Source organism: Helianthus annuus, chromosome 3 (genome assembly GCF_002127325.2).
Source record: "Helianthus annuus cultivar XRQ/B chromosome 3, HanXRQr2.0-SUNRISE, whole genome shotgun sequence".
NCBI lineage: Eukaryota > Viridiplantae > Streptophyta > Magnoliopsida > Asterales > Asteraceae > Helianthus > Helianthus annuus.
The window spans coordinates 114,029,426-114,053,077 of record NC_035435.2 but is presented as its reverse complement, the minus strand read 5'-3'; the positions used below and the strand labels follow the sequence as shown (position 1 = coordinate 114,053,077).

The following is a 23,652-nucleotide window of genomic DNA, read 5'->3' as shown; positions in this document are numbered from 1 at the left end:
CTACTTTCCGTAGAGCTCCCAGACCCATTCTAGTAGTCGTTGTTTATTTTCTTCAGCTTTCAACTCTATACATTTTCGTCCACATGCTATTTCCAAGGCAAGAACTCCAAAGCCATACACATCAGATTCCTTGTTTGCCCTTCCAGTGACTACACATTCAGGAGCCATGTACCCCATGGTTCCGGCTAACATCGTTGTTTGCGAGCCTTTCTCATGGTCAACCAACTTAGCTAACCCGAAATCACCAAGTTTCGCATTGAAATTCGAATCCAACATCACATTACTAGATTTTATATCTCTGTGCAAAACACATTGCTCCCATTCTTCATGTAGATACAATAAAGCAGAAGCAAGGCCTTGGGAAATTTTGAACCTTGTGCCCCATGTCAATAAACTCTTCGCCTCGAAAAGATGTGAAGCTAAGCTTCCATTTTCCATATACTCGTAAACAAGAAGGAGTTCTTGTTTCTCGTGGCACCAACCGGTGAGTTGCACAAGGTTTTTGTGTCTCAATCGGCTAATGATCTTGACTTCCAATGTATATTCCTTTATCCCTTGTTTGGAACTCTTAGACACCCTTTTCACTGCAACATATGTGCTTGAATCTTTTAACAAACCTCGATAAACACCACCGAAACCTCCCTCTCCCAGCTTCTCTTTCTCTGTGAAGTGGTTAGTTGACAGAGCTAATTCATGGTAAGAGAATCTTTTAGCCCGGGTACCCATTTCGAATTCATAGTTTATCTCTTCATCAAATGCAATATCTTTAGGTACATTTTCTCTGCCCTTCTTCCACCTCCACCAAACAAATGCAAGCACAACTAACAAGGTAATCAGAACCGATAATCCAACTACTAATCCCAACTTCCTCGTTTTCCCATTCAATGGATCAGGACTCGGGTTAGGCTTCATTTCGTTGTTTTCATCAGCTTGTGAATCTGAGCCATCGAAGGTCCAAAATCTCACGTTTTGTTTTTGGAACCGAAATCCAGTGGCTGCAGAAAATCCGAAGATAACCCATTCGAGCAACTCGTTCCTGAGATCAACCGTGTAAACAAGCCAATCTTGACGCACGACTGTATTATTTTGATAACCAGTGAAGGAAACATTAAGATTTCTCGAAACTGAATCATACCTAATCCATGCTTGATACACGCCGCCACCGTTTACATTACTTAACCATGCAATGAATCGGCTCATGGGCTCATTGGTTGTGTAGTTGACCGGAAGCCCCATGGCTCTACCAGAGGTCATCACAGAGTTATTCTGAGCAAGAAAGAATGTGAGGCCATCGCCGTACCTTGTACGCCCTTCTGCATCAATCACAAATGTAAAATTGGTACTGAAGCTAGCTAGCTCACCGGACCGGTTGTCCCGAAGATGAAATGGTCTGATAAATGTCGCTCGTCCGGCCTGATTCTGTTTTTTTTTAATCTAGTTCAAACCTCGCTATGACCCGAACAAGGACCGGCCCGAAAATTTTAACGTTTTGTTATGAAAATTTTGAACAACGAAAAAAATGGACCCCATTGAAAAAAAATCCTGGGTCCGCCACTAGATGTGTCTACACATGAACATGAGTCAAACACCCTTGACCTCAACGGACATAAAATATCCTATAGAGTTTTATAATCTTCGCATTCTCCTATATATTGAAAACCAAATGCTTTGAACAGTGATCGAAAAAGTTATAATAATATATTGTTTTTTTAAATAATTTTTATTATCTTCTTTACTTTTTAAGTTAGATAAGTTTATGTTAACCTGTATTGGTATCGAAAATACCAGTACGGTTATCGGTACATGAAGGTAAAAACCGACACAAGCCTAATACAGAAAACACCAAAAGTCGGTATCGAATTGATTTTGAAAATCTTTTAGTTCGAGAAATTCGGTACTGCTACCCGGTACCATTTGCTCATCCCTGATCACGGGTGTCGTACGAACAACAGCGGTATTGTGCAACTTTTTTGATTGATTTTCTTCAACTTTTAATGATTTCTTTTTTTAGTTTCAGGGGTAGAGATGAGCTCGGTGCCAACCACTACCGAATCGGTACTGGTACCGAAAATACCAGTTACGGTACCAGTATATGAAGGTAAAAAGCGGTAGCGAACCGGAACCGGGAACGCCAAAAGTCGTACCGAGTTGGTACTTAAGATCTTTTGGTTCGGGAATTCAGTACCGGTACCCAATATCATTTGCTCATCTCTGACTACATGTTTCATACGAACAACATTATTACCATACAACTTTTTTTGGTTGATTTTCTTTTGGTTATCTTTTAGTGTTTTTTTCTATATTTCCTTTTTATTCAGCGGTTTCCGTACGCAACGCGCTCGTAGTGATTTAAAACACATATAAACACAGACTAAACAACAAAAGACGTTTGCCGTAACGCGGCGATAGTATAAAACTAGTTGGGTAAATTATGAAGTTGAAAAGCAATCAAATGAGGCGTCTATCCATCTTTCCAAGAAGATTCTAAAAAGTGAAACCAAGACAAAAGCTGACATGGATGCACCTTCATGGCTTCATACATATTATATTTATGATGGCAAGTGGTAACTTAACTCATCACGTGTGAAGATAGGATTCCAGGTCGAGACAAAGAAAACTGAGTTGATTAGCTAACTCAAGTAAATATAATATTAATTTGACTACAAAGTTTTTTATATTTCTTATTGTTTGTTAACTTGAGATAGAGGTGTCTTCAAGCATCTAAAAACTTGAAATTTGAATCGAATCAACTTGAGTTTCAGGTTTGAATTCGGTTTTTAAAAATTTGATACGAATTTGTGACTTTCGATACGGTTCACCTCTAAATTTTGACAGAGAACACTAAAAATATGGAGAACCGATTAACAATGTATTCAACGTGTTAAATATATCTGAACAATTAAATTTAAAATGCTAAACATTATTTTTTTGAAGAAAAAATTTTGAGAGTTTTTTTTAAATATAAAAATGTGTAAAAGCTATTCCAACCAAAAAAATCATTGTTGTAAAGAAATTAACCTTTCGTATTGTTTTCTAAGAATTTTTTTTCAAATTTTGATTTTTTTTTATTAAAAAGACTTCTACGATAAGCTCCCAAAAAAATTTTAATATAGATTTTTACATGTCAAATGCATGGTTTCCAATTCCCACTTTTTTAATGTTCTCCATTGAAACTCCCTTATAATATATATTATATAGGGGAATCATTTGAGAAAAAAAAATTAATTGGGAAAAACAAGAACAAAGTGTACAATTGTAATACATTAAAGGAATATTGGATTTTAATAATCCTAACTATTCGTCGATGGCCGCCAACAATCCCAAATTTAAAAATAACCATTGATAGCCCCAACTATTAACATATTGGCCTCCAATGGATCCTGACTAACAGAACCCTAACGCCGTTAGTCTCCGGTCGCCGGAAAATCGTTTTTGGCCAGAAAAAAGGTTCCTAAAGGTGTGCAATACAAGGTTACAAAGAGGTTTGGAACAAAAATGTTGAGTTTTCCGACTAAAAAATTGAGTTTCCGGCCAACAAAGAAGTTTTCTGGGGAAAAAAGAGTTTTCCGACGACTTCAATAATTGGGCTTTTACTAGAAAAAGGTTTCTAAAGGTCCGTTATAAGATTACAAAGAGGTCGGAGACGAAAAAGTTGAGTTTTCCAACCAAAAAGAAGATTTCAAGCCAAAAAAATTTTTCCGGTGACCGGAGACTAACGGAGTTAAAGTTCTGTTAGTTAAGGTCTATTGGAGGCCAATATATTAATAGTTGGGACTGTCGGTGGTTATTTTTGAAGTTAGAACTGTTGGCAGCCAACGAGGAATAGTTATGATTATTGAAATCCAATATTCCTACATTAAATGATTTTTATCTCATCTCATTTATTTTTATCTTTAAGTTATTAATTAGTCATAAGTACTAGCATTCTCCAAACTAATTTTTTTTTTGCCTAAACATCAAAATTTATCTCACACAATTCGTAATTTATCATACACACCTTGTACTTACTCTACACTCTAAATTATTTTTTTATTAAAAAAATTATATAATTTGAAAGTAAGTTACAAAATTTAATATAGTTATATATTAAAGAGGAAGACTAAAAATTAGAGATCTATATAAGTTTATCAATGAAGTATTTTTATTGGCTGAATTTTTTTTATTCCTATTTGAACCTTCCACTGTATTATACGTGTATATATATATATATATATATATATATATATATATATATATATATATATATATATATATATATATATATAGAGAGAGAGAGAGAGAGAGAGAGAGAGAAAGGTTAACATACTTCACGGCTTATCATACTTCACGTAGGAGACAATGGTAACCGTTGGATCAGGGGTATAATCACGCATGGAACATATAATCACGCATGTGACCACATAATCACGCATGGGACCACATAATCACGCATGGGATCAAAAATCACGCACATTATTTTGCTCAAAAAAATAATTACGCATGTTATATATTTCGTGAAGTATGTTAATGTACGTTAAGGCGTGAAGTACATTATACTTTCTCTATATATATATATATATATATATATGGCCAGAATCATTTCAAAACCATAAATATTTACAGAACTCGCAGAACTCCTAATAAACAATCTTTTTATTTATATATTTTTATGTTTAGGATAATTTTATCATTTATTATGTGTATTTTTACGATTACATACATGTTACGAGTAATTTTATCATTTTTTATATGTAATTTTATAATTACACATATGTAAACTACTTTTAACATGTATGTAATCAAAGAAATACATATAATAGATGATAAAAAGATCCTAAATACAAAAACTTATATAGAAAATGATTGTTTATTAGGAGTTCTGAAAGTTCTACAGTTATTTAGAGTTCTGAAATAAACTCAACCATATATATATATATATATATATATATATATATATATATATATATATATATATATATATATAGGGGAAGGTTCATTTGAGAAGAAATTTAATGTGAGAAGAAAAAGAAGAAAGGGCACAATGGTAAAACATTAAATAGTTTATAACTCCTCCCATTAACTATGTTATCTCTCGTTAATAAAGCAAAAAAAAAAAAAAAAAAAAAAAAACATTTTATCTTACACATTTCAAAATTTATCCTACATATATCTTACACTTACCGAAATTTACCCTACGCATATATAAATTTATCATACACATTTAAGAATTTATCCTACACATACTAAAATTTATCCTTCACATACTAAAATTTATCCTACACATGTTGAAAATTGTCATTTACCCTAAATTATTTTATCTTGAAAGAGTATATTTAAAATGAGAGTTACAAGTTTAATAAATTAGCTAATTAATTACAATTAGAAATTTACCTATATGCCCTTATTAATAACATTAAATACACATATTAAATGAACTAAAATGGAGTATTTCTATTGGTTTAAAACTTACTCTTTTTATTCTTACGAAAATTTTCTTCTCATTTGAACCTTCCACTATATATATATATAAAAAAACGTACGATTACTTCACAGACGAAGAGAATCGTTTGAAGAGACTTTTTTGGTGTGACGATCAAGCCAAATGTAACTACCACGTCTTTGATGATGTGATTTTGTTTGACGCCACATATCGTTTCAACAAGTAATATTTACAATTCTATTTTTTTGTTCTTTTGGTGTTTTCACTGTTTACATGCATTGGCGTTTTGTTATCGTTTCACTTTCTCATTGGCGTTTTCATATGCAGATACGCTATGGTGTTTGTACCGTTCACTGGTATCGACAATCACCACTACAATGTTACATTTGGTGCTGCATTATTGGCGTCAGAAACTGTTGATACGTATATATGGTTGTTGAGAGTTTTTCTAAAAGTTGTTGGCTCTCAACCAAAAGTTGTTGTTACTGACCAAGATCCAGCAATGAAGAAGGCTATTTATGTTGTATATGTTGAAACGAGGCATCGGTTATGCATGTGGCATGTGATGCATAAACTTTCTCTGAAGGTTGATTTTCTTATTTTTATGTTCGGCGTTTTAAGATATATGTCATTTAAAATATATCGCATTTGTACTTTGTTATTGTTTTTCATGTAAGTTTGTTTGTGTTTAATATATATGTTTTTGCATGGCGTTTTCGTGTTATACATAGGTTGGTGTTAGGCTATGCAATTCCACCAATTTCAAAGAACGTATTTGTGGTGTTGTGTGGATGGATATTCTTACACCCGAAGAGTTTGAATCAGAATGGGAAGAGGTTATCGGAGAGTTCAATTTAGCAGATAATGATTGGCTCTCTGATAATTTTGCACTCAGGGAATCTTGGATCCCTGCATACTATAGAATGGATGAGCTGTCGGGCCTTATGCGAATGACATCGAGGTCGGAGAGTAAGAACCATTTTTTTTTGGTCAAGTGTGCAATTCAAAAGCTACTCTTGTTGAGTTCATGACTCATTACGAAACTGCAATAGAAGCACAGTGTCACACGCACTGGAAAAATGATCATGAATCTCGCTACAAACGCCCCCAGTTGAAAAGTAATTACCAAGTGTTGGAGGGCCAAGCTGCTGACATATACAAAAAAAATATTTTTTTGTGACGTTCAAGCTGACCTAATCGGAATTGCGGATTGCATAAATCAACGTTACGAAGATTAGCCTGATGGGTTTGTTAAGTTTTACATAAATGATTTCCAGCAGCCTTGTACATCCTTATTCGAGGTAAACAATGGCGTTTTTTGTTTTTTTTTTATTTTGGGGTTTTCTGTATATGGCATTTATCATATTCTTTTATAACATTTACTTTGTATTTTTATGCAGTTGTTGTGTTTGTTTGTTTTATTGTTTTTTTATACAAACGTTCTCTACAGGGCTGGCTCTGGGCCCGGCAAACCCGTGCCGACGCCCAAGGCCCAAAATTTCAAAGGGCCCGAAAATTCTTTATAAGCTTGTATATATTTATTAAATTATATATTTAGTATATTCATCCGTTTATTATGCAAAAAAAAAAAAAAAAAAAAAATGGTGGTGTAGTGGTAAAAACAATCTCAAAATAATGTAAAGGTCTCAAGCTGAAGTCTTTGCTCTATCACTAAGTTTTTATTTTTGTAATTCATTTACCCTTAACCATAATTTTGGGCCCAATTCTTTTCGTCGCCCGAGGCCTAAATTTTTTCAATAGTTTTCGGGGACGGCTCTGGTTCTCTACATGGCGTTATATAGATATTGTTTTTGGCGTTTTCAGGTAATGCATCGTAAGTCTGATTGCACCTGCAGTTGCTCATGCAGGCGTTTTGAGCAGTTTGGTTTGTTATGTAGACATATTTTTTATGTTTTGAGAAGTTTGGATATAAGGGAATTTCCAAAAGAATACATTCTGAATAGATGGCGTAAAGAGGCTTCCCCAAATTACACTTCCGAATACTTAATGAGTCGTGAATATATGACCGAGCTTGATCCCGATGTGCAAAGTATGATGCAAGAAATTATTTATTCAATGGAGTATACTTTGAACCGTTTATATGGTAATAAGGAGGAGCTATCCTTATACAAGGATCATGTTCAATCTTATATAAGAAGGTTCAAGATACGCAAATTGTTGCTCATTGTAGGATCGGGGAATCGATCTAAACGAGTCGATCAGAAGAGTTCTTGACCAAATCAGAGGCGAAATTCATTGATTTGATCTTCATTCAGCTTGATATGCACTTAGAAGTAGTTTAACTGTCGATTGTATTGATATAATAGCTTTACAGGAGCTGGAGACACTTCGGCAGAGCTTCGCTACCGGAATCACAAAGTTACAAATGAAGAACCAAGAACACACATATATATAAGACAGCCACTTCGCACGAACAGGAACAATCCAGGTCGCACGACCTGGTGTCAGGTCGCACGGACTGGCCAGTTCACATGAACTGGTCAGTTCAGACCTGTTTCTCGTTTCTCTCGTACTACGCGTCTTGGTCTATCTATTCTATTACATGACTCGATATAAGACGAAGTCAACAGACATATGCACCAACAAACTCCCCCTTGGATGATGACGAGTCTTAAGTGTGTCGAGTCTGCCGTCTTGATCAGTCTTCTCGATCTCTCCAAAGTATCTTTCTCTGTAAGCATCCTCAATCTCTATCTTCTTCTATCTCTCCCAGAATCTCAATCTGGCTCTATCCTCTCTTGATCAGATCTCTTGATTCTTTAAACTCTTCAGCAATCTGAAATCTGGCTCTTATGTCTTCAGACTCCCCCTTTCGATAAGCTGGGATCGCAGTCTGGAATCTTCTATCTACAGGCTTTCACAGGTTCAGTAACGTCTCCTGGCTCTTCGTAGCAACAGAATCAGAAATCTGGCTCTATTCTACATCAGGAGTCAAAACCTAGCTCTTTCAAAGCTTTTAACCTGCATAAACTCTACCCAAAAGTAAATTTCACACTTGTTTAAAATTTAACAATTTTAAAAATCACTTGTAGATATCGCTTAACATTTCTCAAATAACCCACTTGTATTCAAAACATACAAAATTTTGGTTTCAAATTAATGAATCATTTTATCATTTCAAAATCATTTTTCATTTCCAACAAACTCTCCCAAACCATTGTTCATCATGTTTAGCACTTGGAATTTTGAAAAACAGCTTTTCAACATCAGTTGTCGAAAATAAGATGAAATAAAAACTTTTTGAATTTTCAAAATTTTATGCTAAAACACATTCTTTTTAGGTTTTTGTTTTAATGAAAAACAATAAAGAAATATTTACAGACAATATTTTTTGTGAGTTTGTGTAAGAGGATCATATCAGTTTTTGAGACAAATCACTAACACCGTTGACCTTTTTAGACTTTAAGTTTTAAACAAATTCACTTAGATTGTCAGTATTGTTGTCCACTTAAACCTCTACACAAGTTTCAATCGATTCGAGATACGAATTAGTGTTTTAAGGACTTAAACTTATTCCCGTGTCCCACCTCAGAATATACTCCCGTATCAAAATTCCCAAGATTCAATCTTACCCACTACAAAATAAAATGCCATCTAGTGGCATGCAAAAAGTGCCACAAAAAATCAGGAAAGTGCCATTAAAGAACCTTGTAAGAATGGGCGGCACACAAAAAAAGTGTCACAAGAAGTGCTGACGCTAAAGCCTTTTAGTGGCACTTTTTCAATGTGTCGCACAAAGTTTTTAGGCTTTTAGTGGCACTTTTTTATCTGCCAGTACAAACTTTTGAGCTTTTAGTGGCACATATTTTTTGCCACAAAAATCATATCAAATTAAATGTCAATGACATTTATCATATTAATTTTAATTAATTACAATTATAATTTATTTACATTAAAAATAAAAACAAAATTGTAAAATGTAGAAATCATAAAATAATCACTTCAATTAAAAGTTCAATCAATCTTCCAAGCATTCCAAATATCTAATAAGTGTCGATCTAAGTCTAATGATCAAACATATAACCCAAATAAACTAATAAGTGTATGAATAAAAACTCAAAACTTCACTGTATTCATGAATCTCTTTCACAATCTTCATGCGAGTTAAATAATCATCGTGTTAACGTTTTCTTAGTAGTCATACTTCCACTTCATAGTTCCCAGATTGTCGCTACATCAGCCAACTGACTATACTCAACCTAAAATTTCACAATTCATGTTAAAGATAACCATAGCTATCAAAGATGTAAGAGCAGTTAATAAAAGACAAACTTACTTCATTTGACATCACTTTAATCTCTTCGTTATCGGAATTACCATCACCTAACAACAAGAGAGTTCATGATGAGAATGTTTACCCTTGAGTTTATAATGAGTCGAATTGAGTTATCTTCTGTCTTAGACAGGTCAATTGATGAACTAAAACATTGCTAAAAATATGGTGAATGGGTCAATAGGGTCTAAAGATATAACAACCCTCGGTAAAACCGACACCCTCATAATATTTCTGACACCCTAATATATCTTTAAATGTATCAATATGTCTTTATATGCACCCCGTATGTGAAAACCGAGCCCAAAATACAATATAACATATAAAATAAATTAAAAACAATAATTAGTAAGATGAGGCGGGCCGCATAGACCTCACCTCAACTTAACGCGGGCCGCATTAGGATGTAAATGGACTCCGCTGAATTCTTAAGTTCATGCGGGCCGCGTATGGTTTCATCTAAGTTCATGCGGGCCGCGAGCGTTCTAAAATCTGGCAAAGCCCGGTGCCGCCACGTGGCCCAACACCCGGACAAGCTACATAGTGACCGGGCCAAGCTATACGTTGACCACACATTGACGCGGGCCGCGTAAGGGTTAGCCTTACTTAACGCAGGCCGCGTGAAGATGCGATATCAGCCCTATAAATAGAAGGCAACGAGCCTTCAGTCTGTTCGTTCATTCCTTTCTTTCTTTCTTAATTTTCTGTAGTGGCGTTACTATACCCGGGCATTATACCCCCTAATTAGCGAGGTTCTGCTACGATGTAAGTATTATAACCCCTGGAGACGTATTAGATACGCTGCCCGATTGATCTAGGGTTCCGTAACGGCTGTCGTGGTTCTGCCCGACGTAGTCGTTGGAATGCCGTCTCGGGGAGGGTATTACTAATGTTAAAATGGGTTATTATACTAACACACGTGCATTTGTGTAAATTATAGATATTCACCAGGAAACCCTAAAGAATAACCTAAGACAGCAATGTGAGTAATCTCCTTTTTGCAAACTGTTTTTACAAAACCTTAAATACCTTTCCATGCGAATGACAGTTATTGAGTATTTGTAAGAATACAATTATCGTGGGTATGTTGGGGTTTTGTATACAAAATTTGGTTACAACCTGGTTAAGGAGTAACATTTCCACAAGTCGGGTTCGACAGTACCAACGGGTGATAATTGATATAACTTGGAAACAAATGTAATTGCGGGATCGCCCTCAATACTGTTCACAGTGACTTTTTACTTAAACTTGATTAAACTGGGATTCACTCACCAGTATTTCCCACTGACAAAAATGTTTTTAAAACGCGTTTCAGGTAACAAAATGTGAAAGCCAAGTAGAAGCCAGCTGGACAACACTGAAGGCTTGGAAAAGTGGCAATAAAGTTACCTAAGAATAAAAGAGATGTTTTTAATAAATAAATAGGATTTATTCCTATGAAATGTGTGTATTGAAAACTTGGGTTTTACCCATATGTTTAATATTATTAAACGAGGTGGTTTACTCTGATTAAATATTTCTTAACTACGGTCCTGATGAAAATTTCCGCTGCCAAATTGGATAAATAAACGTGATACCACCGAAACTGGCTCACGGCCGCCCGTTCCCGGGAATTAGGGATCGGGGGTTGTGACAGAAGGTGGTATTAGAGCTATGCCACTGATTCAGCCACAGAAGTGTTCTGCTGACATCAAAGTTCAAAGTGTTAGGAAATAAATTATGGAAATACGTGTATTTCTTGCTATGTGTTATCTGACTATTTGTTAGTTTACAGTATGAGCGACCAAGGACCTTCTGACGCCTATCGTCAACTGTCTGGTTCGCCTAGGAGCGAAGGCACCTCCTCTTCTCAGCCTGCCCTCTCGGGGTATTCTGCTGACACAGAAGAAGGAATCTTTGTGTTTAAGGCTCAATCTGAAGAGCCATTTCCTCAGAAAAAGAGGGGATGGTTCAGTAGGGGAGCGCACGAGCGTAGGAAAAGAATGAAAAAGTTGCAGGAGCAGCGAGTGTTAGCCGCAGCAAAGAGAGAGACTGATACTTATAATCAGGATATGCTCAATAGGGGTATTGCTAATATCCATATTTTAGCCACCACTGCTGCTGACCCAAACCTGGAACAAATGCTAGCACCCCAACCACAAAATCCTGACCAACCCATGGAAGTAGAAAACCAGATAGAAATACCTGATTACAACCCGGAGGAGATACCTAGGGTACCTGCACCAGATCCCCTAGACCCAAACAACTACGACCCATGGTGGGACGATGTTAGGGACTACGTGCAACAGAAACCAATACAGGAAAATGTGCCAATGCCCAACTTAGGAGCTTATCCAGGGTCAGATCCTCAAGATCCCTACAACATTAGTGATGCATATGTTAGGGAAATTTTAGAGAATCCATACCCGTACCAAGCCCCTATGCCTCCGTATCAGGAACCCGTACCACCAATTCCAAACCCAGTCCTAGAACCTGCACCCCAAATGAGTGCAGAAAATGTCCAAGAACTTAGGACTTTTGGGGAGGAAATTTTAGAAAGCAGTGAGAGAATGCGACAGGTGGGAGAACGCCTCGTATGGAAATACGATGAGCGTAATATGGATTTTTGGATGAATCCATATCAGTGAATGTGATGGCAGGAACGGTAGTAATAATAATATAATATAATAATATATGTGTGTATGTGTTAGAAAAAAAAAACACTACGGATGCCTACTATTAGTATTGTAACTTTACATTTCAGTCGGTATTGTACTTTAAATTTCAGTACTAGTGTGTGTAATGATGCATACTATATAAATAGAGTAAAAGTCGCAATGCTCGACGCTTTTGGTTAAAAGTGTGTGTCATGTGATCGGCTATATTCAAATATTATTTGTGATATTAATATTTGGTAAATGTTTAAAATTCAGATGGCCGACGAGGAAAATCAGTATAATCTGAATAACGATAACCAGAGTAACATTAACGTGGGTAATGAGAATCCGGACAACAATAACAATGGAAACCAAATGGATAGTAGTGTCGTTCAACACATAGTGGCACAAGGAATTATAGATGCAATGTCATTTATTATTCAAACGGTTCAGGAAGCGAATAATAAAAGTAAGCATAGCAGTAAACGACCAAGTGAACCGGAACACAGCGTGAACAATGGACTCGTACTTCAAGCGCCCATTCCCAAAAGAGGAAGAACCATGCCATATGGTTGTTCTTATAAAGAATTCTGGTCCTGTAAACCAATAGAATTCTCGGGCAATGAAGGACCCATTGCAGCCTTATGCTGGATAGAGAAAACTGAGGCTGTTCTAAAAATAAGCAAATGTGCTGAAGAAGATAAGATAATGTTTGCTTCAAACCTGTTTAAAAACGCAGCCTTAGAATGGTGGAACACTATCCTCCAGTCAAGAGGAAGTGATAGGATTTATAACATGGAATGGGAAGAATTTAAGAATATGGTAGAAAGGAAATTCTGCCCTCCTAATGAAAAGGAACAAATAGCGAATAAGTTTCTGAATCTTAGAATGGTCGGGGTAGACAGTAAGGGTTACACTACCACATTCTTTGAATATGCTAGGATAGTAACAACCCTTGCATCACCTGAACCGGTATTAATCTCCCGTTACATCTGGGGATTAATTGGAGAGATTAGACATGTAGTCAAGGCAGCTAGACCCCAAACCATAGAGGAAGCTGTAGAACTAGCCAATACCTTGACTGATGAACTAGTGAGAACTAGAGAAGAAGACCAGAAGAGAAACCTAACTCAAATGCTTACTCAAGAATTCCGTTCTGGGAATTCCAACCGTAGAAATATAGGTTCTATCTCTACACCATACTGCAGGAACTGTAAGAAGAAGCATTCTGGAAGATGCTCTACTTACTGCAATTACTGTAAGACGCGAGGACACAAGGAAGAAAATTGCAGGAGAAAAGCCAGTAATGGAATGTGCTACAACTGTGGAGAAAAAGGTCATATTAAGACAAACTGCCCAAAATTGGCTCCAGCTGCAAACAACAAGAATACTAAAAATGCTAGAGCATTCGTTCTAACTGCAGACGAAGCTAGAATGATTCCGGACGTCATTGCGGGTACGTTTTTAGTTAATGATATTTTTGCTAAAGTATTATTTGACTCTGGTGCAAACCAAAGTTTTATTAATACTTCATTTTGCAAACTCCTAAATCAATCATTAACTAAACTACCACAAGAATTTCTAGTAGAAACAGCAAATGGAGAAACCGTTAAGATTTCTGAAGTCTTGCAAGGAGCAAGAATAGAAATTTTTAATCAAAAATTTATTGCAAACCTTTACCCAATGAATCTGGTAGGATTTGATGTCGTATTAGTAATGGATTGGCTAATAGCCTACAAAACTAATATCTTATGTGATCAAAAGTTAATTCAAGTAAAATCACCAAGAGGTGAAAAGATCACAATTAAAGGAGATAAGCCATCTAGATCCACTAAATTCATCTATGTGATGAAAACTGCAAGTTATATAAGGAAAGGATCTATAGTGTATTTGATTTCTATAATCACTAACACTAAAGGAAAAGAGTTAAAAGACATTCCAGTAGTGTCCCAGTTTTCAGATGTCTTTCCAGAAGAATTGCCAGGACTACCACCCGACAGGGAAGTTGAATTCAGAATTCACCTGCTACCAGGGACAGCACCAATTGCCAAAGCACCTTATCGTTTGGCACCCGCGGAAATGCAAGAACTGAAGAACCAGCTAGATGAATTGTTGGGGAAAGGATTCATACAGCCAAGCTCATCGCCATGGGGAGCGCCGATTTTATTCGTTAAAAAGAAGGACGGATCAATGCGTATGTGCATTGACTACCGTGAATTGAACAAAGTCACGATTAAAAATCGGTATCCATTACCGAGGATCGATGATTTGTTTGATCAACTTCAAGGAGCTCGATTTTTCTCTAAAATTGATTTAAGATCAGGATATCATCAATTAAAGGTACAGGAAGAGGACATTCCTAAAACCGCATTCAGAACAAGGTATGGTCATTATGAATTTACTTTCATGCCATTTGGTTTAACCAATGCCCCAGCCGCATTTATGGACATGATGAACCGAATATGTAAGCCATATTTGGATAAATTCATAATTGTCTTCATAGATGATATTCTAATTTACTCTAAGAGTAAAGAGGAGCATGCAAAGCACTTGCACTTACTTTTAAATTTATTGAGAAAAGAGAAGCTTTATGTTAAGTTCTCAAAGTGCGAATTTTGGTTAAAACAGGTACAATTTCTCGGACATTTAGTTAATCATGAAGGAATTCATGTAGATCCAACAAAGATTGAGGCAATTACCAAATGGAAAACCCCTGAGTCACCAACCGAGGTTAGAAGTTTCTTAGGATTGGCCGGTTATTATAGAAGATTTATTCGAGATTTTTCTAGAATAGCCATTCCTTTAACCAAGTTAACCTGTAAATCTGTTAAGTTTGAATGGGGACCAAAACAAGAAGAAGCTTTTAGAATCCTTAAGCAAAGATTAACCCATACACCCATACTAGCGTTACCAGAAGGAACTGAAGACTTTGTAGTCTTTTGTGACGCTTCAAAGTTAGGTTATGGATGTGTATTAATGCAACGTCAAAAGGTTATAGCTTACGCATCTAGACAGCTTAAGAGTCATGAAGAAAATTATTCAACCCATGATTTGGAATTAGGAGCTATAATTTTTGTCCTTAAAATTTGGAGACATTATCTTTATGGTAGTAAGTTTACCGTATTTACAGATCATAAGAGTTTAAGATATGTTTTCGGGCAAAAAGAGTTGAATATGAGAAAAAGAAGCTGGATGGAGTTACTTAGTGATTATGATTGTGATATCCAGTATCATGCAGGAAAAGCAAATGTAGTGGCAGATGCTTTAAGTCGAAAGTATCATGAAAAGCCAAAAAGGGTACGTTCTCTTAAATTAAATCTTCAAGTAGATTTAAATGACCAGATTAGGAAAGTTCAAGAATCAGTAATCAAGGAAGATACTGAAAAATTAAAAGGAATGATTAAAGAATTAGAACAAGGAACAGATGGAATTTGGAGGTTCCATAAAAAGAGAATGTGGATACCTAAATTAGGAAATTTACATTACCATATATTAGAAGAAGCCCATAAGTCTAAATATACGATGCATCCAGGAAGTGATAAAATGTAACAGGATTTAAGGAAAAATTTCTAATGGATAGAAATGAAAAAGGATATAGCAGCTTATGTTTCTAAATGTTTAACTTGCTCACAAGTTAAAGCTGAACATCAGAAACCCTCAGGTTTGTTACAACAATTAGAAATGCCAGTCTGGAAATGGGAATTAATAACAATGGATTTTGTTACCAAATTACCCAAAACAAGAAAAGGTAATGATACAATCTGGGTGATTGTAGATAGGCTAACCAAGTCAGCTCATTTCTTACCAATGAAGGAAACCTTTAGTATGGGACAATTAGCCAAATTGTATGTAAATGAAATCGTTTCTTTACATGGCATTCCTTTATCAATTGTTTCTGATAGAGATAGCCGATTTACCTCTCATTTTTGGTTAAGTTTCCAAAAAGCAATGGGAACCAGGTTAAATCTAAGCACGGCTTATCATCCTCAGACAGATGGCCAAAGCGAAAGGACAATCCAGACAATGGAAGACATGCTTAGAGCTTGTGTAATTGATTTCGGAGGTAATTGGGACGAACACTTACCTTTGATAGAATTTTCTTATAATAATAGTTATCACACAAGTATCAATGCTGCACCATTCGAAGCACTTTATGGACGAAAATGCAGAACCCTAGTCTGTTGGGCAGAAATTGGGGAAAAACAATTATCTGGACCAGAGATAGTACAAGAAACAACTGATAAAATCATTCAAGTCAAGGAACGACTGAAAGCAGCGCGTGATCGACAAAAGAGCTACGCTGATAACAGACGCAAACCATTAGAATTTCAAATAGGAGATAAAGTATTATTAAAAGTCTCTCCTTGGAAAGGAGTGGTAAGATTCATCAAAAGAGGAAAGCTAAGTCCCAGGTATATTGGACCTTTCAAGATTCTTATAAAAGTAGGACCTGTAGCCTATCAGCTACAACTGCCAGAGGAAATGGCAGGAATACATGATGTATTTCATGTATCTAATCTCAAAAAGTGCCTAGCTGATGAATCACTCGTAGTACCTCTCAAGGATATAAAGGTAAATGAACAACTCAAATTTGTAGAGAGACCTCTACAGATTGAAGATAGGAAGATTAAGAATCTCAAGCATAAGAGATTAGTTCTAGTCAAAGTAAAGTGGGACTCCAAAAGAGGACCTGAATACACATGGGAGCTTGAATCAGAAATGCAAAAGAAATGTCCACACTTGTTTCAGTAGATCTCGAGGACGAGCTCTAAAACAAGGTGGGGAGGATATAACAACCCTCGGTAAAACCGACACCCTCATAATATTTCTGTCACCCTAATATATCTTTAAATGTATCAATATGTCTTTATATGCACCCCGTATGTGAAAACCGAGCCCAAAATACAATATAACATATAAAATAAATTAAAAACAATAATTAGTAAGATGAGGCGGGCCGCATAGACCTCACCTCAACTTAACGCGGGCCGCATTAGGATGTAAATGGACTCCGCTGAATTCTTAAGTTCATGCGGGCCGCGTATGGTTTCATCTAAGTTCATGCGGGCCGCGAGCGTTCTAAAATCTGGCAAAGCCCGGTGCCGCCACGTGGCCCAACACCCGGACAAGCTACATAGTGACCGAGCCAAGCTATACGTTGACCACACATTGACGCGGGCCGCGTAAGGGTTAGCCTTACTTAACGCGGGCTGCGTGAAGATGCGATATCAGCCCTATAAATAGAAGGCAACGAGCCTTCAGTCTGTTCGTTCATTCCTTTCTTTCTTTCTTAATTTTCTGTAGTGGCGTTACTATACCCGGGCATTATACCCCCTAATTAGCGAGGTTCTGCTACGATGTAAGTATTATAACCCCTGGAGACGTATTAGATACGCTGCCCGATTGATCTAGGGTTCCGTAACGGCTGTCGTGGTTCTGCCCGACGTAGTCGTTGGAATGCCGTCTCGGGGAGGGTATTACTAATGTTAAAATGGTTATTATACTAACACACGTGCATTTATGTAAATTATAGATATTCACCAGGAAACCCTAAAGAATAACCTAAGACAGCAATGTGAGTAATCTCCTTTTTGCAAACTGTTTTTACAAAACCTTAAATACCTTTCCATGCGAATGACAGTTATTGAGTATTTGTAAGAATACAATTATCGTGGGTATGTTGGGGTTTTTTATACAAAATTTGGTTACAACCTGGTTAAGGAGTAACATTTCCACAAGTCGGGTTCGACAGTACCAACGGGTGATAATTGATATAACTTGGAAACAAATGTAATTGCGGGATCGCCCTCAATACTGTTCACTGTGACTTTTTACTTAAACTTGATTAAACTTGGATTCACTCACCAGTATTTCCCACTGACAAAAATGTTTTTAAAACGCGTTTCAGGTAACAAAATATGAAAGCCAAGTAGAAGCCAGCTGGACAGCACTGAAGGGCTTGGAAAAGTGGCAATAAAGTTACCTAAGAATAAAAGTGATGTTTTTAATAAATAAATAGGATTTATTCCTATGAAACGTGTGTATTGAAAACTTGGGTTTTACCCATATATTTAATATTATTAAATGAGGTGGTTTACTCTGATTAAATATTTCTTAACTACGGTCCTGATGAAAATTTCCGCTGCCAAATTGGATAAATAAACGTGATACCACCGAAACTGGCTCACGGCCGCCCGTTCCCGGGAATTAGGGATCGGGGGTTGTCACAAAAGATGCCCAAAGTATATTCATTAAGCATGCAATCTCTATTTTTTGTACCGATGTAGTTTTTTAATCAATTAAAACACGCTAACTAGATGTTACACCTCTAGATGGAGTAATAGAACACATGCATACCTGTAAACATGGTAGGCTCTTAATATCTTGTTCGGTAAAAAAGCCACCTATAGAAAATGCGTAAATGAATTAAAGTTAATACAACACACCTTCAAATTTGTAGCATATAAGATGAGTAACCTTGGTCGCAATCAGCAGTTTCGAAACTTGTGCCCCCATTAATTCAACCATGCTCTGAAATATAGCACATAACAAAAGTTTCATATGATGTAAATACATTATCTTGTATAATAAGAAAGTTTGTGGTAAAAATAGCAGATTGAAAATAGACTAACCATAATGTCCTCTCGAGCCTAATAGTGGACATGGAGCCCTTATTATAGAGTGTGTGGTAGGTGGGGGGGGGGGGGGGAGGATTAATTAGCTTATAGAGAAATAGTGCCCAACTAGTAATGATGTACAAACTAACATATAATTAAATAAAAAAAATTATAGAAATTTGGTCAAAATTTGTTTCGGGCCGGCCCGTTTCAAACTAGCAGATGTGACAGCCCTAAAACATATAATCGCAGACAAAAATTATCGCAAATTGAATAAAAAATAAATATATTGACAAAGGAAAACATGAAACTGAGAAACCACAATCTTTTAAAATTATAAAATATCATAAAAATACACCTGACAATGAGGAAGACGAGTCACCAAAGAAGAGTCCACCTTACCAGATCGGCATAATACCTGCAAAAAGCAATAAGACTATCTCCAATGGTAAAGAAGTCCTTAGGCGCCCTTAGTTGCCCAGTCAGCTACCACATTATATCCTTACAATTCCTTAAAAATTCTTACAAATCCTTAAAAACCTTAATTTTATCTCCAACCATACAAACATCCTTCCATTATCCTTATCCACATCATCACCAATTTTTTCTTTAATGCAATTACTTAAACTATTAAAATCTATTTTCTTTAAATGCATTTACTTGAATATTAAAATCTATTTAAATACTTAGATGATTAAATAATTAATATCTTCATAAAAAAGCTCACATTATTTGAGATATAATATTACTTTATTGGTCATCTACTATCTTGAGACCATCAAACACAAAATATAGGTCTCTTTCTAGTTTCTATTACAACAAGAGGCTGACGGCACCACCGGCCAACAACCACCGTCAACATATAGCACTACCAACAACTACACCACCTCAAATCTATCTTTCTCTTCTGGTAATAACCAAACGATACCTACTCAGTACATAAAATATATATATTTTTTTAGTTTGGCACAAGAACCGATGCAAATTGGGTGTCCTTGCAGTCGGATATCACCTTCGGATCTCTCCACTTCGGATCTGCTTCAATGCGCCTGGAAACTTGGATTTATTCCACGTCATCTCGGACGGGAATACGGATCTTGCGTTGAAGACAGCCTAAGAAACTGAGATTAGACCAGCAAGCTAGTATTCCAATTGTAATGAATTCAATAATGGGATTAAGAATCGATTCCACAGTCATTGGAATTGAACTCGCTAATGAGATTAGACCTGCATGGCTCTGATCGGTTTTTACAAAGAGAGAAAACAAGAAACAACTCCCAAAAAAGCCATTTCGTCACATACCCAAGATGCCATCAATGACCAACATTCATTATTACACTTCTAATTTCAAAAATTTCTCTCCTTCTTATACAACGAATAGCTAAACACAAACAAATCCAACACTAGACATCTAGACATCAAATCCACCATCATTAACAACCATAAGCTTAAAAAAACAAATGTAATCAGACTAAAAACCTTTTTATACGTTTTTTTGTTAAATTTTCTTTAGCGATTTGGGATTCAGTAAATCCAAGTTCATACAATCAATAAATTGTCCTACATGCAATTTATATTCTTATACACAGTAACTTAATAAAGAGTAGGATATTATACAGTAGTGACTGACCATTCCAGAGTGTAATCTTGAGTTGCTCCCTGTGTATATCTTTAATATATTGCCCAAGTTAACCTAAAGTCAGCTGCCTTGCTAAACCTTCAAACATTTCCTATACAATTAGAACACCAGTAACCATCCAATATCTAATTAGTAAATGAAAAATCTCAAAAACTGGCAAACAAATTAATATATCTCAAAGTTGGAACCTCAAATTAAAGTAGCCCACACATTATCAGCAAAGGAATATGATGATGAAATTTATACAAAAAAAGTTTCATTGAGACATTTCATCAAACATGTGGAGCGCATAACTGAATCTTGCAAAGTATCTAACTTCTTTTAGTTGGTTCGACCCCAAAATCGCATACACCAATGACCCAACAAGGTTCATGTTATTCTAAATCAACACCAATAGTTAACATCACAGCATCCCTTTTATACAAAATACAACACTTACTAAATAAAAACAAAAAAAACACTAAACATGTTCTAGTAAGTGTTTACCTGCAAATTGTGGGTCGTATAAAGAAAATGACCGGGTAAAACTAAGAGTCTCGATTGAACCAACATGCTGAATTTAGGTTAGCCCCAGGCTCATTCATCTCCCATTCTGCAAACAACTTGGATACCAATAGATTAAAGGAAAGGACGGGTGGTCGACGGTCATTGGGGTGCAGCGATGGTGGTCGGGTCGACTAAAATCCCTTAGTGGCGGCTACTGTTTTCTCCTCAACTGCTGTAAATGGATCAGTTTGGATATCAAATCAGGGCTATGGGAAAGGGAGGGAAGGTGAAAAATTGAAAAACAACGAAGAGGGAAGTAGAAGAAAGTAGTGGGAATTGGAAAATTGTTTTTTTTTTGAGGGGTAGAATGGGGAGGCCAGGAGGGAAATGGAACTCAAATTTGATTTTTTTTCTTTTATTTTAGTTACACAAAAATAATAAGTACAGTGTAAACATAAAAACTAAAATTACAACTTATAAAAATATAACTTGTATATTTGAGTTTTGATTACTTTTTAGGATTAGTGGCATAAGGAAGTAAATTTTAAGGTGTGACTAACAGTGTGAATTAGTAGTGTATATAACCTAAATCTCATTTAAAGTGTGTGTTAAACAAAGATGGCACACGGAAAATGCCAGTAAAAACATAAATCAGTTGCTTAAAAATTAAATGCCACTAAAAATGTGTGTCAAGTAAATATAGCATACATAAAGTGTCATTAAAAACCTAAATCAGTGGCATAAAAGCTAAATACCACTAAAAGTGTGTGCCACTAAATGGCATTTTTTTTGTAGTATACCAATCTGATATCTGTATCTGGGTTAGTGCGAGACCTTGAGAGCTCAGGTATGAACTTCCGTTCAGTCAAAGAGATGAAGGCTCGACTTTCGGTGTGTTCCCTTTAGAGAATCTTTTCTTCAACTGCAATTGATTCATATCTTTCAATATTTTTCAATTTTTATGCAGAGGGTAAGCTTTTTAAAGCGCATAAAGTATTATACGAAGTCTACGCCATTGCTTTCACAATATCAGAAGACTAAGTATAATACCGCAGATATCAAACAGCATAAAGACGTAGTATCTCAGAATCAGGCAATCTCTCAAACAAGATTTCGGGGGTTACCCATATATCCGAGAGATGTTCCCCACAAGATAAGTAAGTATTGATATTTAGGTTTATATCTCAAATTCAATCTACTAGTCGTGCGAAGTCTACTGGCACATCATCAGTGAGACTTGTTTAAAAACATTTTGACTTTCCATATCTTTAGCATGTTGTGATAGTCCACTGATGTACTATCATTTCCTCTTTTTCACAACAAAACTCATTTTTATTTTTCAATGTTTTTGGTTTTTTTTAGATTTTATCATGTTTTGGATTTTTCAAATTTTCAAAATTTCTAAATTTTTTACTCCCCCTAAAATAAAAAATATGTCTCAATTTTATATTTTCAAGGAAAATTTGAAAACATTGCATTTACTTTCAAATAAACTGTACAAATAAAGTGACAAACTGATGTGAATTGCTTCAATTCGCCATCCACTTGGCTTAAACAATCAGAACTCCCCCTGACAACAAACTATTTTCCCATTATGATTTCAAAACACTTAAGTTTGTTTTAATCAAAATGGTTTTTGCGGAAATTAGTTTTGTTGATTTCACACATTATGGGGTTTCATCACATTGTTTTTTTTTCAACCACTTGTAAGAAAGTTAAAACAAATTCAATTTAATGACCTTGATTAACCACTTGTAAAAACAATCACTTTCCCTTTTCTTTTAACCACTTGTAAAAATCTAACACTTGTAGGTTTTTCACACAAAATCATTTTTCAAGAAATATGACACTTGTAAGTTCTCATCAACAATACCACTTGTAAGTCTTTGACAGTACCACTTGAAAGACGAAATATCACTGTCGGGAATTTCTCAAGAAAGATGTTGATTCCTACTCCCCAATTACCAACCTGGGAGTTCCGACAAGTCAGAATTTTTAGTTAAAAAAATTCACCCAAGCCTGACGGTCCTTGGGTGATTCCGAGTCATCATCTGATTCCGAATCATCATCACTCGGTTTCTTTCCTTTCTTATTCTTTTCATAAAATTCCTTTACCCCTTTGACCTTCCGGTCAACCATTTTTCCAAAAATATTTTGAACTGTAGGGTTAAAGGCTTTTTCAACATCAAATTCTTTCTTTTCAGAAAAGAATTGATTTGAAATCTCAACTTTGCCGATTTTTTCTTTTAAGTTTTCAGTCCGCAATGGTGGAAAGTTTGCATCATCCATTGTCGGAACTAAATTTTCTCTTTTTAGCTCAACTTGTGACTCTTCTGACTTTAACGAGTCAGATTCATCGCCAAAAAGTGGCTCCTTTGCTTCCGAATAAACAAATTCATTGCCAGATTTAACCTCTGGTTTCTTAACAACCCACTTGTGGTTGTTTAGATTCACTCTTCTTTTATAAAAACATTTTGAACTCTTACCAACCTCAAATTTTGAATTTTTGAACACTTTAAATTGTTCGGTTGGTGGTTCATTATCAACCAACTTTTCTTTCA

The 23,652-nt window shown here is 35.8% G+C and overlaps 1 protein-coding gene and 1 long non-coding RNA gene across 4 annotated transcripts; both read right to left on the bottom strand.

Moving 5' to 3' along the window:
- Positions 1–1,236, bottom strand: LOC118490468 (L-type lectin-domain containing receptor kinase IX.1-like). Its single transcript, XM_035988126.1, has one exon. The coding sequence runs from the start codon at positions 1,234–1,236 to the stop codon at positions 1–3; it is 1,236 nt and encodes a 411-aa protein (XP_035844019.1).
- An 8,130-nt stretch (positions 1,237–9,366) lies between these two features.
- Positions 9,367–21,463, bottom strand: LOC110909322. 3 transcript variants are annotated; one of them, XR_004889573.1, is made up of 7 exons: positions 21,092–21,463; positions 20,597–20,696; positions 19,325–19,384; positions 18,827–18,880; positions 18,707–18,753; positions 9,717–9,763; positions 9,367–9,639 (listed from the first exon to the last, which is right to left on the bottom strand). It is a non-coding gene; the product is annotated as an uncharacterized LOC110909322 (long non-coding RNA). The 3 variants fall into 3 exon arrangements; XR_004889574.1 differs by lacking the exon at positions 9,717–9,763 and having other exon boundaries at positions 21,092–21,462; XR_004889575.1 differs by lacking the exon at positions 19,325–19,384 and having other exon boundaries at positions 21,092–21,462.
- Between the last annotated feature and the right edge of the window lie 2,189 nt (positions 21,464–23,652).